At 38.3% G+C, this 18299-nt stretch overlaps 2 protein-coding genes across 2 annotated transcripts; one reads left to right on the top strand and one right to left on the bottom strand.

Annotated features, from left to right (window-relative positions):
* Positions 1-3381: 3381 nt before the first annotated feature.
* Positions 3382-4371, top strand: LOC128860043 (alpha-tocopherol transfer protein-like). The gene has a single exon (XM_054097268.1). The coding sequence runs from the start codon at positions 3382-3384 to the stop codon at positions 4357-4359; it is 978 nt and encodes a 325-aa protein (XP_053953243.1). The 3' UTR covers positions 4360-4371.
* LOC128860044 (peptidoglycan-recognition protein SD) lies at positions 3440-18025 on the bottom strand. Its single transcript, XM_054097269.1, has 5 exons — positions 17610-18025; positions 13444-13806; positions 9439-9626; positions 5230-5377; positions 3440-5136 (listed from the first exon to the last, which is right to left on the bottom strand). Exons 1-5 carry the CDS (start codon positions 17614-17616, stop codon positions 4940-4942), a joined length of 903 nt encoding a protein of 300 aa, XP_053953244.1. The 5' UTR covers positions 17617-18025; the 3' UTR covers positions 3440-4939.
* Between the last annotated feature and the right edge of the window lie 274 nt (positions 18026-18299).

Raw genomic sequence — 18299 nt, forward strand, 5'->3', positions numbered from 1 at the left:
CGAACGTGCCAGAAGTGGTTTGCACGCTTTAAAAGTGGTGATTTTGGCTTGGAAGACGAAGAACGCGAGGGTGCGCCGCCAAAGTTCATGGATACCGAATTGGAGGAATTGCTCGATCAAGATCCGGCTCAAACGCAAGAAGAGGTTGCAAAAACTTTGGGAGTTGATCAATCAACCATTTCCAAACGTTTAAAAGCCATGGGAATGATCCGAAAGGTAGGCCATTGGGTGCCGTATGAATTGAAGCCAAGAGACGTTGAACGCCGTTTTATGGCATGCGAACAACTGCTTCAACGGCACAAAAGAAAGGGTTTTTTGCATCGAATTGTGACTGGCGATGAAAAGTGGGTCCATTACGACAATCCAAAACGTCGGGCAACGTATGGATACCCTGGCCATGCTTCAACATCGACGTCGGCGCAGAATATTCATGGCCTGAAGGTTATGCTGTGTATCTGGTGGGACCAGCTGGGTGTTGTGTATTATGAGCTACTGAAACCGAATGAAACGATTACGGGGGATGTCTACCGACGACAATTGATGCGTTTGAGCCGAGCACTGCGAGAAAAACGGCCGCAATACGCCGATAGACACGACAAAGTTATTTTGCAACATGACAATGCTCGGCCACATGTTGCACAAGTGGTCAAAACATACTTAGAAACGCTCAAATGGGATGTCCTACCCCACCCGCCGTATAGTCCAGACCTTGCGCCATCCGATTACTATCTCTTCCGATCGATGCAACATGGCCTGGCTGACCAGCACTTCCGTAATTACGATGAAGTCAAAAAATGGATCGATTCGTGGATTGCGGCAAAACCGACCGAATTTTTCACAAAGGGAATCCGTGAATTGCCAGAAAGATGGGAAAAAGTAGTAGTAAGCGATGGACAATATTTTGAATATTAAATTTGTAACCATTTTACGTCAATAAAGTTTCAAATTTCGAAAAAAAACCGCACGAACTTATTGATAGTCCTATTATATATATTATATTAAATTTTATGTTTTCGTGTCTTCATTTTACTGAACTCTTCAATAACTGCAGAGAATTCAATTTCTTTTCAAACTTTTCTTTCAATCGAAAGCACAGACATATTGACGATTGCTCGCTCTTGATTCATTGTAGATCGAAGGTAATTTTTAATTAGTTTCAGTTTAGAAAAACTTCGCTGGCATGATGCATTTGAAATGCAAATGGTTAAGAAATACTGAAGTATAAGCGATATGCAGGGCAAGAATTCAGTAATATCTCATGTTATTATGAATTGTAGGACTTTTTGGGCTGTCCATGTAGATGCAACGTCCGCACTTATCGGCAGCACAGATGTGCCTGCGGTATCTATTTATTTCTGCTCTGTAAAAACTGTAAAACCTGCTCTTTGCCAAATTCATTGTTCAGATTATTCAGTACAACATCCAGAGCTTCCATCATGAACTTTGTTTCAATTATTTGAAAAATATTGCTTATTTGTTTGATAGCCGTGTACCGTTGCGACAATTCCTGTATAAATCGGTCTATGCATTCAAACATTGATCGCCGTATTTCATCTTGAATCGATAATTCAGCATCACGAGCTGAGGCGGGTGAACTGCCATAGTTTTTTTTTACCTTCCTTCTTCCTCGTCTTTCGATGTTAATATTCATATCTTTGCATTTTTTAGTGCCAAAAATTACAACATTTTCTACAATTGCGCTTCGTTGGGTCACTAAATACTCATCCAGGGCTTTTATTCTGATAAGTCCTATATCCAGAGTCATTTTTGGGTCAAAAAGGTAAAATCGCAAATCGAAAATCGCAGGCAGTAGCAAGCTTGCTCCTGATCTTGTCTCTAAATTTGCTTATGAAGGATCTTGTAAATTTTTGAGAACATTGACTATTGCCTCTACGTTTTCTTTGACTCCTTTTACTGACTCGTAATGTGCGCTCTAGCGGGTATTAGATAAATGTTTTTAATTTTTTTTTCTGTTTTCTCATTAAGCAACTGCGCGTTGTTCAAATTTATAAATTTGAAAACTTTGCTCAATAGAAGCTCTTTGCTCAGTTTATTTTCTTTCAGTTCTGTTGTTTATTAAAAGTAGTGGGTTTGTGGCCTTTTCTTTTAGAACGTATTCTTGTCAATGCCCCCTTCCATTACCTTAGTCGTACATCTCAATTTCATGTTGGATTTACTAATTCTAATTGAACCCCCCTTCGATGAGGAGATCGTCAAAATGAAACCAAGGTTTTGATCTGGACTCTGCTCTTCCGATTGAGAATATGTGACCTTATTAAACTTTTTTTGTTTAGGTTTAGTTTATTTCTTATGCATTTTTGTTTTAATAAATCAATTTTTACTAATGGTATGGAATTCATCAATTGGAATCTTGTTGGAATCGCAAAACTTATTGAACATCATAGTACATACATATTGACTTATTGACATATGTATGATATGTAAAAAACAAATAATCAATTCAGTTTACTTATCAGTTCAAGTCGTCAGCCTTTGCTGGTAGTTGCCTTAATTCTGTAATATAATCGTTAAAATTATATTTCCTGTAAATAAATAAATAATACTAATCGTTTTGATTACTTGACCGATTTGAGCTACTGGCCGATACTAATAGTTTAAAATGAATTGCTGAAGAAAAAATTTGAGTTAATAGGACTGTTTATGAAGCAAATGATTTGTAAAAATTCTTAAAAATTATCATATTTTGGTGTTCGTGTATCCAAAAAACTTGCAAAATAGGGGAGAGTGAGAGAGCAAAAGACATTTAAATATGAGGGGAAGTTGCAAGTTTCTACTGGATAAATTTTTACTAGTAAGAATTTGCAAGTCAGAAAAACAGCTGACCGCAAAGTAAAAATAAACATGAATCAAAGTTTGGGAATTGCAATTGACGGCGATGATGAAATAGAACAAATTATTGTCGACAAAATGAAATCATGTGATTCCGAAGCTCGTTAGTTTGCATTTTATTTGCATGATATATTTTTTTAATTTAATATGAGGTAGCTCAAGTGAAACATTTTTATTTTTTGTGATTTTTCCTGCCCACAATTTAATCAGCTGCTCGTAAAACTTGCAAATTGTTATTGGTTTTGCGTTCATGTACTTTTTTTTTGATATTTTCTCTTTGAGACAGAATTCTCGGAAATGAAGTTAGTGGCAAGCTACTGGATGATTTTTACATGAACATACCTAATCTATTTATCCAGGATCGTTACAATAATAAAACTAACAAATTAGACAAAAAATGTCTCAGTTTTTATTTATTTACGTTGATCTATGACAGCTTTTTAAATCTTTGTATCTAAATTTAATTTCAGCGGCGAACCATTCACTTCTCTCCAATAAAAGAAATCCACAGAGGTGCCCAAATCTGTTATTATGAAGCAAACCAAAGAGCAACTAGCCAATTCAGAAATGTCGGAACACATTTTGAAAATTGCAAAACGTGAATTGCGCGAAGACAAATGTACACGCGAGCAAAGTCTGGAACAACTGCGTAATTGGATACTGAAGCATGAAGATTTGCGTGATGTCCGCCTCGACGAACAGTTCCTACTGCGTTTCCTGCGTTGTAAAAAGTATAGTGTGCCCATGGCTCAGCAGACACTACTTAAGTACTTGAATGTGCGACGCACTTTTCCCCACATGAGCACACAGTTGGACTTTCTGGAGCCAAAGTTGAACGACATAATAAACAGCGGCTACATTTTTGTCTCACCCAAACGTGACAAGAACGGACGTCGTGTGGTGATAATTAACGCCAAAGGCTTCAATCCAAAGATATACAGCAGCAGTGATCAGGCGCGTGCACATTTTCTCACCTACGAGTGCCTAATGGAGGACCAAGCCACACAGATCTGTGGACTTATACATGTCGGCGACTTTGCCGGTGTCACCACATCGCATGTGACGAATTGGAATCCGACAGAATTTGCACGCGTTTTCAAGTGGAGCGAACAATCGCTACCGTTGCGTCACAAGGAGATACATTTGGTGAATGTGCCGGCGACACTGAAATGGCTGATCGATTTCGTGAAGGGGCATGTCAGCTCGAAAATACGCAATCGCCTCGCACTTTACACACACGACAAAGAACTGGCGAAGCATGTCGATCCGGCTTGCCTGCCACAGGAACTGGGCGGTCAAATGCCCTTGAAGGCGATGGTCGAATTGTGGAAGGACGAATTGGTCGCTAAGCGCGAGGAGATACTCAACCTAGACAAGATAGCGCTCTTGAGTGATCGTGGCATATTGCGGAAAAGTAGTTTCAACGCGGACAAAACCAACAATGGAATGAAATTTGTGACGCAGATCGAGTCGATTGAGGGTAGCTTTCGTAAACTGGATTTCGATTAGGATTAGGATTAAGTCGTCTGAACGTTGTACAGGCGAGGAAGAGGAATGAATTTGAATGAGTTAAGCTCACAGGTGCTGTGTTGATGTGCGTGATGTGTTAATTTACATTACTTAAAATAAGTCTTATATTTTGTAAAATAATAATTTCATCTATTTAGCTTGCGATTAGTAGAGTACATTATGGAATAATAGCGCCGAGAGGCATAAATTGTACGCTTTGTATCACATATTTAGTATTACATATACGAGTATATATACTTACATACTACGCATAGAAAGCAAATGTATATTAAATACACACATACACATTCTCGTTTACCCCACATACACACGTATATGTGTACATGAACTATACTTATAAATATATCTATAATTAAGCGCTTTGTTGTTTTATGTAACTGCGCAACAGCTAAATAAATGATTTCCTTATTTCTTAAAATACTAACACATTTTCGATTTAAATTCGTTTTTCGAGCTTGCGTTGAAGCGCAAAATGTCAGCTGAGAATCAAATCTATTAAAACTAAAAGCACATTTAGATACATTCGGACATCGATTACACCTACTAGTAGAGATCATAGTCAGATCAGTCCTGCAAACTGCTGCCACTGACCAATAGCACCAAAGAGCGCCTTTCCATCATTTTGGCCGTTTGTCAAATTTCGCAGACCGAAAATTTTATATTGGCTTTGGAGTTTCTTTCGGCGCACTGACTCGGCAATAAGCGAAACAGCAGACCGTAACTGCAGCGAACTGGGCGCCAAAATTGTGTAGTTGCCTAATTGAATGGCATTTGAGAAAAAGGATTTAGTTGCAATTTTTCTTTTGTTGTTTTGTAAGTTATCAAAAGTGACTTTTTTCGAAAACATACCTATGAAGGCGATAACCAACGAGGCATTCTGTTGCACCAAAGGCAGACCACTTTCATAATTCCAACCGCGTGCTTCATAAGTTTGCCGATCTCCGCCGATCAGAAAGTTAAATGGAAGCTCCTGTATAATACCTTGTTTTTCTTGGTACTGTAATAAATAAACAGAAAGTTATAGCCACATGCAAGTCCTCAAATACCGTATGCCCGTATACACCCTGCACATGCACTTACATATGTATATACAGTGGCCGACATAACTATGAATACCCCTTGAAGAAATATTTTGTTATGGAAATAAGTCCGTAAGCTGCTCCTCGAATTTAAGATTGTACACATTATATTTCTAAGTGTGAGCTAGCAAACCAGCGCCGTTATCTTTTCGCATGGCAGAATAATTTTCACTAATTGCGTCTCAGTTGCATCCGCGTGTGTTGTCCTTCGTTTTAAATATTTCCCAAATTCGTAGTGAAAAGGTAATGGAAACAATCTTTTGGTGTTTATTTTACCTTGTATTTTAAAACAAATATACCTTTAACATATTATAATGCCTAAGTCGAAGGAAATAAGCATTGATTTAAGAAAGCTAATTGTTAAGGACCACAAAAATGGAATGGGGTGTGGCAAAATTGCTAAAAAATATAATAGATGCAAGTCAAAAATCCAGAGGGTTTAAAAAGAGTTAAAAAAAAAATGGCGGCTTTGCGAGCGCTCCAAGAACAGGTCAGCCAAGGGTAACTAATTTTTGCGATGACACGCAAATAGTAAGGGAAATTAAGAAAGACCCGACAACTTCGGCAAGGTTTATCTAAGAAAGTCTTCAAATTAATGTAAGCCAGCGAACAATTCAGCGGAGAACTCGTGAAAAGGGGTTTTCTAGTCATTACAAGATCAGGAAACCTTTGATCAGCAATAAAAACATGAAAGCGCGATTAGCATTTGCCAAAAAGTACTTCAATATGCCATTGAGTTTCTGGAAGAGGGTTATATGGAGCGAGGAGAGTAAGTTTGAATTTAAAAATACAAAAAGAAGAGAAAAAGTGTGGCGAAAAAGTAATGAGAGGCTCCAATCAAAGTGAGTGCAAAGCACAATTAAGTTTGGCGAGAGAAGTGTGCTTATCTAGGGCTGTTTTTCCTATAGTGGTATAGCAGATCTGGTACATATTGAAGGAAAAATGACTGGGGAGTCCTACGTCAATATGCTAAGCACATTCCTAGAGCCCTCGGCACGAAGAATGGGTCTTGGACACAATTTCATCTATCAACAAGACAACAACCCCAAACATACCAGTCGCCTAGCAAAGAAATACTTTAGATAAAACTCAATAGAGCTCTTAGAATGGCCCGCTCAAAGCCCCGACTTAAATCCTATCGAGCACTTATGGCAATATTTAGACGAAAAAATCGATCAATCAAGTTGCCGCTGAAAGAAAGTAGAATTTTTTCAGAAACTGCAAGATACCTGGAATAAAATACCTGAAGAGCTTCTTAAGAGATTAGTTCACAGTATGCCACGCCGCCTTTTGGCTGTAATTAACACAAAAGGTGGCATTACTAAGTATTGAGTCACTTGCATAACGTTATTACTTTTACTATTACTAGTAGGGTACAAGGGTACGCAAATTTTGGCGCTACAATTTTCTGGGCATTTATAAAAAAAATATGAAAATATTATTTTGTTTTTGGAATTGAAATATTTTGATTTGTGTTTTTATAATGTTACTATATTATAAAAAAATTAATAAGTTAATCGAAATTTGAATGATATAATAGAAAAAAATATTTGTGTTTGAATTTTCCCTTAGGTAGGGTATGCATAGTTACGTCGGTCACTGTATATACATATGTAAGTGCATGTACAGGGTGTATACGGGCATACGGTATTTGAGGACATGCATGTGGCTATAAATTTCCGAAACCATTATTTTGTTTTTTTGCTCTTTTTCAGTCTAAGGCGTGGAGGACTACAACTTAACTCAAGAAATGAAGTTGATAATAAATAATCGGCGCGTATACTTCTTTTAGGTGTTTGGCCGCGCTTGTCCTTCCATTTGTGGTGTGCGTCTTGATGTCGTTCCACATATGGAGGGACCTACAGTTTTAAGTCAGCCCCAAACGGCAAATAGTTTTTTATGAGGAACATTTCATGGCAGAAATACAATACATTGCCTGCCGAGGGGTGAACGCCATTAGACAATTTTTTTCTATTACCGGATGTTCATGCACGGATATTCCAACATATGCACTTCCGAATGGCAGTCACGCCGCCTGAGACGGACAGGTTTTGTCGCTATATGTGAAAATCACACCGATTGGGAAATCTCTAATTTTCTTAAGTGCGTTCGTTCATTCGTTTATCAGGTTCGCGGTGAATTGGAAGCGTCAGGCGGCGATTCAGAATCTATTGCGAAACGTAAAAGCTGTGAGCAACGTTCTGACACAGCTTAGTGTTTCTGATGATCTTATTTGTCGAATTGTCCATGAACAACAACATCAAAACGCCTTCAAAACAAAGTTAAACATCCTGAAGCGCCTGAGATGTTATGATTTTTTTCTGACGAAAAAAATTTTGACCAAGACTAAAAGAGCAACTGCAGAATTGATAGATGGCTATGTTGCTATCCTGCAGAGGTTCCTGCTGTCATGCAGAGGAAGTTTCCAGCCACTGTTATGGTTTTAGGTGTTGTGAGCAACAAAGCACTGGTCATGCCACTACACTTTACACTTAAGGGTTTTGAGTGAACTCTGTTACATATATCCAGGTTTTGGAGACAGTAGGGAAACCCTAGCTTGCTAGTGTGCGCATTGATACTCCTTACATCTTTCAGCAATACTCTGCTCCTTCACACAAAGCGTTGGCGGAACAAAATTGGATGGCTGAAAATGTCCATGACTACATAACACCGAATTTATAGCCGCTTAACTCCCTAGACCTTAATCCCCTAAATTACTACGTACAGAGCGTAGATGAGCGTGAAACCAATAAGCATACTCATAACACCATTTCTTCACTGAAGGCTGCAACTAATACCGTTATGGTCAATTAATACCGTCATAGCATTTGATTCGGGCGAGCATTCGATGTCAGACTCGGATAGAGAAGGTTGTTGCAGCTAATAGGAAGTTTCAATTAATAATTTTATAGATATATTATAAGTGAATATTGTGTAAAAAACGCGTGAAGTTTCATTAAATTTTGTTCAAAACAAAAGCGAATTAGTTTTACTCTCCAGTTGTCCTCAAATACCGTTTGCAGCCTGTTTATATTTAAATGTTAAAGGAATTAATCCGAAGTTGAATGTGAACCACACCTAAACGTCAAGCTTTTTTCTATATTTCATTTGACATTTTTCAATTTCAGACTAACTCAATTTGAACCATGGAAAGACACACAATCGAGCAACGCGTTAAAGTTATTCAGGCTTATTATGAAAACGGGCGTTCAAATCAAAATGCATATCGCGCACTTCACATTCAGTGATGAGGCACATTTTCACCTCAGTGGATTCGTCAATAAGCAGAATTGCCGCATTTGGGCGAATGATAATCCAAGAGTGATTGCCGAAAAACCAATGCACCCACAAAGAGTGACTGTTTGGTGCGGTTTATGAGTCGGCGGCATCATTGGGCCGTATTTTTTCCAAAATGAGGCCGGTCAGGTAGTTACTGTGAATAATGTTCGGTATCGTGAGATGATAACGAACTTTTTATGGCTCGAATTGGAGGATATGGACGTGGACGATATGTGGTTTCAACAGGACGGTGCCACTTGTCACACAGCTAACGAAACAATGGCTCTGTTGCGCGAAAAATTTGATGGCCGAATAATCTCACGTCACGGCGATGTCAATTGGCCGCCAAGATCATGTGATTTGACACCGTTGGACTTCTTTCTTTGGGGTTATTTGAAATAAAAGGTGCACGTCGATAAGCCAGCAACAATTCTAGAGCTAAAGGACGAGATAATTTGGCACATTAACGGCATAGAACCCCAATTATGCCTCAGCGTCATCGAAAATTTGGACCATCGGATGGAGGTGTGCCGCCGAGACCGCGGCGGCCATTTAGCCGATATTTTGTTCCATACGTAATTGAGCCATACCAATATTATCATAATAAAGAAAAATGAAAATAATTTCCCTAAAAAAATTGTATTTTATTCAAAATCAACACCGGCCCTTGAAACTTAACCACCCTTTATATTGTACAAACCTCTCTTTGAAGTTCACGCAGAGTTTGTAAGCATTTTTGAAATTCGACACAACTTAAGCCACCAGTCTGCATTATCACAATATTTTCCACGTCATAATAGTTTAGAGAGTCTGCGATTGGTGTGGAAACATTACTCCATAAGTCACGATGTACCAGATCCAACGAGAATTCTACAGTAGGCGACCGCGCTGTGAAGGAAAAAATAATTGTTTAAGGTAGAAAGTTTAGTAATGGAACAGGGCAGATAATAACATACGATGTTAATCCCTTAATTAATATCTTCAGTTGTATTTACTTTAAATAAACAAAAATCATAACCTTCAAGGCGACTAATTGCAAAGGGGCAGGTGAATGTTTACATTTTAATTTTCTTGCTTATTTTCTGTGAAGGTTGTTAGGTTAGGTTGGGTTAAATGGCTGCCCTTCCATTGGACAAATATTCTAAATTCGTCCGCTGTGATACCATACAAGGGAAAGGAGAAGGGAGGGAAGAAGAGGGTTAAGATTGTTAAATTGTCATTCAATTCTTGACTGACTTCTTCACCTTATGGACGAAAGGGATGGCAGAATTGCCTCAGGGAAATACGTCTTAAGTTCTAAACTATTAATTGCAGCCACTTCAAAGGCCCATCGTATTGCATAAAAATTGAAAGAGCTACAAACTGCAACAATTTTAAAAAATACGATTTTGAAATTTTCATAAAACTTGGGTTATTTTTGTCCACAATTTGATCTCCAAACGTCTTTCAGACTATCTAAACACTGTATGTAGTATATTTCAAGCTGAAATCTATGACCCAACAAAAGCAACGGAATTAGCTCTGGAATTAACTTCCTCTTAACACTCGAACAAACATTTTCATTGATAGTCAAGCGGTTATGAAAGCAATTATAGCTTCTTGCACTTACTCGAAATGTGTTCAACAGTGCAGATTCAAAATGGATGAGCTCTGCGGAAATGGGTAGGTCATTATTTACTGGATACCAGGACATAAAGGAGTAGTAGGAAATGAGAGAGCTGATGAGCTCGCTAAGGCAGGTATTCGCTTGCCGACATTGAGCACGTCAGACATATACCCATCACTATCCTTTCGGAAAACGGAACTAAATAAGGAACTAACTTTGAAAGCGCAGTCGATATGGGAACACTCAATCTCATACGAAATTATGCCAAAGACTTGGAGCACGAAAACTGCAAACTTTATTTTAGGGAAGACTGCAAAATTTTGGAGTACTGACGACACACTGTCTCACCCAAATCGCGCAGTCAAAATGGGACTAGTCCAGAGCGATGCGTGTAACACATGTAACGAAGCGAATGCAAGGGGTACTTTGGAACACTTACTTTGCCACTCCCTATAGGACTCCACAAATGTGCAGGATCAGCATATTTTTCATTCTTGAAGTATATTAAATATAGGGTTTTCCAATAACAGGTGTTATTTTGAATAGCCCGCTATTTCGGTAGATGCCACTTTTGAAACTGTAATTTTTTGATATTTGACAAGTAGAAACTACGCCATTAATAAAAATGGAGCGATAAACGCTTAAACAACGTATTGAAATTCACCATAAAAATGGTGAAAATTTGGCAGAGGCGGTTTGTAAAACTCGAACATTTTTGGGTCATCGTAAAGCACCTTGTCGGACTGCAATACAGAAATTGGTGAAAAAATTCGAGCTGTTGGGTCAAGTTAGTGATGTGAAGAATAAAACCCGTGCACGTCACTCAAGAACAGCCGAAAATATTGCTGTTGTAGACGAAAGTGTTGAAGAAAACCCAGGTTTGTCCATTCCTCGTTGTTCTTTGGAATTAGGCATTCCACAAACGTCATTACACCGGATTTTGCATAAAGATTTGGGTCTTAAGGCTTATAAAGTCCAGTTAATACAAGAACTCAAGCCGGCCGATCATCAACAACGTCGTGTCTTTGCTGTTTGGGGCGTTGAAATGCATGAAAATGATTCGGAATTCCATCGAAAAATCATCTTGAGTGATAAGGTCCATTTCCACCTCGGCGGCTTCGTCAACAAGCAAATTTGTCGGATCTGAGGCTCAGAAAATCCAAGTGTTATTGTTGCAAGCGAAAATGAAGCTGGAGGAATAGTTACGGTGAATGGATTGCGTTATCGAGAGATGATTAACGATTTTTTATGGCTGGAATCGGATTGTATTGATTGTTTTCAACAAAACGGCGCTACGTGCCACACAAGCAACGAAACCATTGATATTTTACCTCTCTAACACCTCTATTGGAAAACTCTTTATTATTGAAATAATAATTCGACTCCAAATACATAGCATTTGCAACAAAATGGATCCTAGGGATCTAAGTGAGATATTTTTTGCAGGTCAGCCAGCACTACTTAAATTAACCTAACTTGGTATATTTTTTTTAGTTTCTTTTTGTAGTATTTTTTATTAAAATATGGATTATATTTTTATGATAAATTAAAAGAACAAAGTAAAATTTGAAAATGTGGAAAAAAATTTAGTCCAACACATGTTCGCTATGTTCATTAAGGCCAAAAAATTATCCATCACTTAGAAATTGAGAGAGCAAAGTAACATTTCGATGCAAGAGAGTCGCTCATTTTGTGCTGAAGAAATTTTAGCCAACAAAAGTTATCCATCACGAAAACATGTGATCCGAACTTTTTATAAACTTGAACCGATGTAAAATTCTCCGTTTATAGTCAAAAGCGATAAGATGAAAAATTCAACCACAAAAAACTTTAGTATTTAAAATTATGTTAATTTTTTTGGACAGCACAAACATTTGTAAACAAAATCAACTAGTTGGTCTCCTCTACAGATTTTTGCAAGTGATAACAAATTTTCCGTTTGTTAACTCTTTTGTTTTTTCTTCTCTTTGGGAGAGAATTTCCGCTTTAGCTATTAATTTTGATGGTTGATGAGAGCTATAGTAATTTTATAATCGAACACAACTTAGACCATTTTCACTGAATTTGTGTAAAATTATTTTGGTGTGTTCGTTTTGCTGCGATTCCATAAATGAATAATAATAATATTTTATACCGCCTCGGAACGCCAAATGATTTCTATAAGAAGCTCTTTCATGGAGAATGAGGTATGAAACCTCGCTCGCCAAAAGCGACTGTTATTAAGAAAACATATCTTCTATTATTTGGGCATCGATTCGGAGACCAACTAAATGGTAATCAGGCACAAAATCCATCGGCTACGGCGACCGCTTTAAAATCTATATTCGAAATTAAGTGCCGCTGCCTAGACAAAGACATGGCAATATCACTAGTAACAAATCACGCCCAAGCCCATAGAAAATCTGAAGCACATTTGAAAAAAAGAAGGTCTAGAATGCAACCCTAAACGAAATCATTGAAAATTCCGTATGCTAGTGCGCTTGTATAACAAACTTCACAGCTAAACGCGCACTGACTTCGATGAAGTTTAGCGCTTTAGGATAAACGTTCATGAATTGTTTAATGTAGGTCAGCGTTACATATTTGAGATAACACGCAGGCTATAAATTACATTTCCCGACAGCACCCTCGCACTCGTTTCGTCAGCATCTTTCTTGTATATTTTGAATGTCTGATGAGGAGATTAAGTTACCTAAGCGTCCACGGGCACGAGTATCTGAGAACTGCGATGCTGCAGCAGGTTTAATAGCTACGTAACCAAGTTCTACTAAATGATTACCCGCCAAAGAAACTGCAACACCAATGACGTTTCCCATGCGCTTCAACCATCACCGCTGCCTTATGGATAACCCTTTACTATGTATATGTGCAATTAGGATAATTTAAATTAAAATCAAATTTTTAAACTATCTGAGGTAGTTGTTAGTCCTAACGATCACACTACACTTGCATACACACATACAAATACAGTTTGAAGCAAAACAAATCGTTTGATTCAACTTTATGAACTCGGACCTAACGCAAGAAATTCAAACAGATTACTAAATTGTATAAAAATATGTATTAAGTAACTATTTTTTATATAGTCTCAGAACTTACATTCAGCAATTAAGAGATAAGTGGCAATAACACAACAACCACCTAGAATCGAAACAAATGTCATAATTTTCATATATGCACAGCAGTCCAAGCGATGCTTCCTAGATCCCGAGCTAGTGATGTCATCATAGTCTCCTTTGATATTGCGGCTATCGTTATCGCTGCAATAGCTGCTACCAGCTCTACTCTTACAGATTGTCGTCGTTGAGGTGCCACCATAGCTTTTGCTGTCCTTTAACAAAGGTGCCCGCTCATTCGTTTCATTGGTGATCGCCGTTGACTTGACTGAAGTCTGCGATGTGCGCGAGATGACGGCGTAGAGCTCACCGCATGACATGGCCAATCGATCATTTGCACGTATACCTTTATTAGAATGAACAAGTTTTATTATTAGAGCGCGTAACAAATGAATACAACAAATAAGTCTGATTAGACGCCAGAAAACGCGTGGAAGCGATTCCAGCTGCGTGAATAGTTTCACATATTTCTGGTCATGCTCGAAATAGGATATGAAGTTGTCAACACTGCGATTGCTTAGCAGCGGTGGCATACTGGCACTGAGCTTGAAAGAAGTAATGGTGGCTGTGATGCTATTAAAGTGTGTGGAAAGCTCATCATCCGGCGCGTTGCAAACTTAATCGGTTTTCAAATATTTGACAAGAGTTTTGATATGCGCGATTGCGAGTTATCTTTGCATTGTGGATTTTATGCACATTCAAATGCACGGCCGGAATAGCCGAATGGGTGGTGCGTGCTTACCATTCGGTAGTGTACGGGTTTCAAACCCGCTATGAGGATGACTTCTTCTGATAACTTCGAGTTTATTTATTCAAAATACACCCCTCTGGCCTCGATAAACGGTTTGTCGCGATCTGAAAGCTTTTCGAAGGAGTGTTTCCGGTCATTGACCGTAATGCCCTTCAGGATGTCGGTACAAGCTTTTGGGATGACCTCTACGAACGCAAAAGTTTTTCCTTTCATGGCCAAATGCAATTTTCCGAATAGGTAGAAGTCACAGGGCGCCATATCAGGTGAATACGGTGAGTGATTGCTGGTTAAAATGCGATTTCTAGTCAAAAAAACAGGTCACAAGAGTGGATCGTTGAGATGGTGTATTCTCATACAATAAGCGCCAGCTTCCTCCTTTGCGTTATTCAGGGCGAATTCGACGAATGCGATGCAACAAACGCTTCAAAACACCAAGTTAGAAAATTGTGTTGACGGTTTGGCCCATTCGCACGAACTCTTTGTGGACAATTCCCTTGGAATCGTAAAAACAAATGAGCATCAATTTAATTTTGACTTCTCCAAAGTCGATTTTTTGGGTGGTCGCACGTCTAGGGCCTTCTATTCGACACTTTGACACTTAGTTTCAGGTTCATGTTGGAAACACCACGTTTCATCACCAGTTACAATGTTGTAAAGGAAGTTCTCGGCTTTTCTCGCCTCTTTAATGAGGTCTTTCGAATGTTGAATTCTGAGCAATTTTTGGTCCGCAATTAACTTGTGCAGAATGAAACCTGCATAGACCTTTCGTAAGCCCAAATGATTAGTTAAAATGTGATCAATGATAAATTTACGAACAATTTTGATGGAGTTTTCGGTGATTACTGAGTGGATTCTTGAAGTTTGCTGAGCGCGCACAGATTGCTAACATGGAGAGACATATTTGTGAAATATTTTTGCCCCAATAAGTATGGACAACAGTACTTAGAAAACTCGGTATAACTCGAAACTACGATCTTACTTAGAACGAGGCAGCTGTGCAATTTGTTACGTAAAGCACAGCGCATAAGATGGCAGGCTCACGTTACCCGTATGCCTGCTGAATGTACCGAGAAGAAAGCCATGACAGGGAAGTTAATGGGCGTGAAGGTCAAAGGTAAACCGAGGAACCGATGGATAGACGCAATAGAAAACGACCTCAAACAATTGGAAAATCGTTAAACAAAGAAACAAAAGTTGAAGATGAGAACCGCTTTTAAACAGCATTGTGTAGGAAGTTTTCATGCAACGCGCCTTGTTACGCTATGAATGATGATGATGCTGAATGGCTCTATTGATACAAAAAAAACTGGCGCGTACACTTCTGTTAGGTGTTTGGCGAAACTTCTAGTCCTATTTGTGGTACTATATGTGTCTTCATTTTATTCAACAAGCTTAAGCCGTCTTGGAACTGCACACTGTTATTTTTTATGAAGAGATTTTTCATCACGGAAATACACTCGGGGGTTTGCCATTGCCTGCCGAGGGGCGACCGCTATTAGAAAAAACTTTTTCTTCATTTTGGTGTTTCACTGAGATGCGAATCTACGTCTTCCAAATTTTAGTCACGCACCAACTTATTCGGCTGCGGCGAATTTTCATACAAACAGTTAATTTCCTAAAACAAAAACTTAGTTCCTGAGCATAACGTAATATAGTTTAATGAATTTTTTTTTTCGAAGTGCAATTGAAAGCAAAGTAGACTTATTGTATTTCAAATGAATATACTTTTTAATGACATATAAAACATTGATAGAATTTATGTAAGTTATCTTAATTAGGCAAATCGTTCTGCATCACTTCCTTCTTATTATTTCATAAAAACTGTATTTTCTCAAAAATTCACAAACTAAAAATGTATGCACATCAAAAATGGTATTTTATTTAACTTTCCAATGATGTACTTGGTTTTGTAAAAAGTTAATTGATTTTCGAAATATTAACATTTTTAAAATGCGTAAAATTGAGCTTTGACCCACCATATCTCTCCATTTTTATTTATCACGCAAACTTTTTATTACTGTTATATTATACTGCTGTTATATTATTATTATTGATTGCCTGTTTGTGCACTGCGACCTGAATAGATCTATTGTGCAGCCATGTATCCTACTCACACAGTTTTAGGTGTTAATAAAAAACTGCTGTAGGCTTAATTTCTATCAGGATCTAATAATTTCTATTTGGATCTATAGCCCCACTTCCCAGGTAATTTAGTCTGCCTCGTGTCATTGCTGAACAGTCGCATAGAACGTGTTCTGCTGTTTCTTGTGCCTCTTTGCAGAGTCTACAGGAATCGTTTTCTATCGCACCTATCTTTTTCATGTGATTATTAAGTTTACAGTGTCCTGTTAGTAGTTCAGTGTAAAGTTTTACGTCCTTTCTGCTTAGGTTAAGGATTGCTTCTGCCTTTATCCGTTCTGGATCTATGAGTCTTTTCGATTGCCGCATGCCCGATTGGGCTCTCCAGTAATCGATTAGGCCTCGTTGTTCCTGCTCACGCAAAAAGGCACTTTTGAAGCTGTTATTTACCCCTCAGAAAGGTTTTTCGCTAAAGTGTCCGCAATAGTACCGTTATAATTAGTATTAGTAAAAGTTCTATCGGCATACTTTCCAGCCAAGTATAATAAATTTACAAGGTTTGCTCTCTAACTATGGTGAAAACGAAAACTCTGAAGAGAACTTCGGCGTCCACGTCACTTGGGAGTTCGGCAGTCGAATTCTACACGAGCATTTCACAAGTATTCACACACTCGTCCAATAAGACTGTTTTTTGGTAAACACATCCCAAGTGACGCCAACCCATCAGCTGATTCTGTCGAATTCGCTCAGAGCCATATAACGGTCTGTTAAAGAGCACATCGCTAAAAATCTTTTCACCATGCTTTCAAGTACTGATGTAGACAATTTGTTTACAAATTAAGCGGCTACAAACAAACTCGATTCGGCTTGCTTACTTTGTTGTTGTTCTCCCAGAGACATGGAACGGCGAACCGAAATCGGCTAATATATGCATTTAGGATGGCTTATAAATACATACATATGTACATCCTCCAATTTGTTGTGTGGGTTTTGATCAAAAAGGATATGGTAGATTACAACAAATTATAGTATAGCAGAGAATTTTCACATGCACTATTTGTGGACATGGTAAATATACTTTCATATTCATTTAATTGTTGTAAAAATGATCTCTTTTGCAAGTAGGCCTTCACTAGCGCCAAAAAAGTATCTATCACTCAAAAATTGAGAGAGCAAAGTAACAATTCTTCGCCAGAGAGCCCCTCATTTTGTGCTGAAGAGATTTTAGCCAACAAAAGTTATCCATCACGAAAACATATGATCCGAACTTTTTGTAAACAATAAAATTTATTTTTTGTGTATGTTCTTTAGTCACTCACCTCTCATAGTGCGCCGTAATGTAGATATTAACGCTTTGGTCGTAAGTCCCGAATCGGTGCACTATGAACGCGGTCAACTCTTGTTTATATTTTGAATTCAGTAATTCCGCAGTTTAGCATCTAGTAGCTTCCCTCTCGCTGATGTAGAGTCAGTTGATTTTATGTTCTTGCTATATTTTGCTGCTTTTACTGTCACACGCCAACCAGCAAATTCTGAGTCGGGGAACCAATTGTTGAGAAGTCTTTCATTATTTTGATCTGCGAATGCTTTTTTATTTGACACGAATGTTGGTATGCCAGTAAAGAAATTTGTACTTGTATTTGAAACGGCAGACAATTTGTTTACACACGCTTTGGCAGCGGTTGCTGAGATTGAAATGATCGCGTTGCTGGACAAACGTTTGAGTGCTGCTGAGTGCGGAACACTGATAAATTGATACCGTTCAGTGACTATTAACAATGTTCCTGCTTTATGGGATACACGGATACATACACACATACAATCCATACAGATTTGCTCACTTACACAGCCATATAAATATAAGTAGATGCAATACATGTGTATAAGTAATCGCATTAGGGTGGAGTGATTCAAAGAAAAATGCCGAGCCCATTAGCCATGAAATGACAACCAGTTCTACGTACCTGAATGACTCGGACTTTTTACGACCAACGGCTGCCGCCCAGCGA

This window comes from Anastrepha ludens, chromosome 4 (assembly GCF_028408465.1).
Source record: "Anastrepha ludens isolate Willacy chromosome 4, idAnaLude1.1, whole genome shotgun sequence".
In the NCBI taxonomy this organism is placed as follows: domain Eukaryota; kingdom Metazoa; phylum Arthropoda; class Insecta; order Diptera; family Tephritidae; genus Anastrepha; species Anastrepha ludens.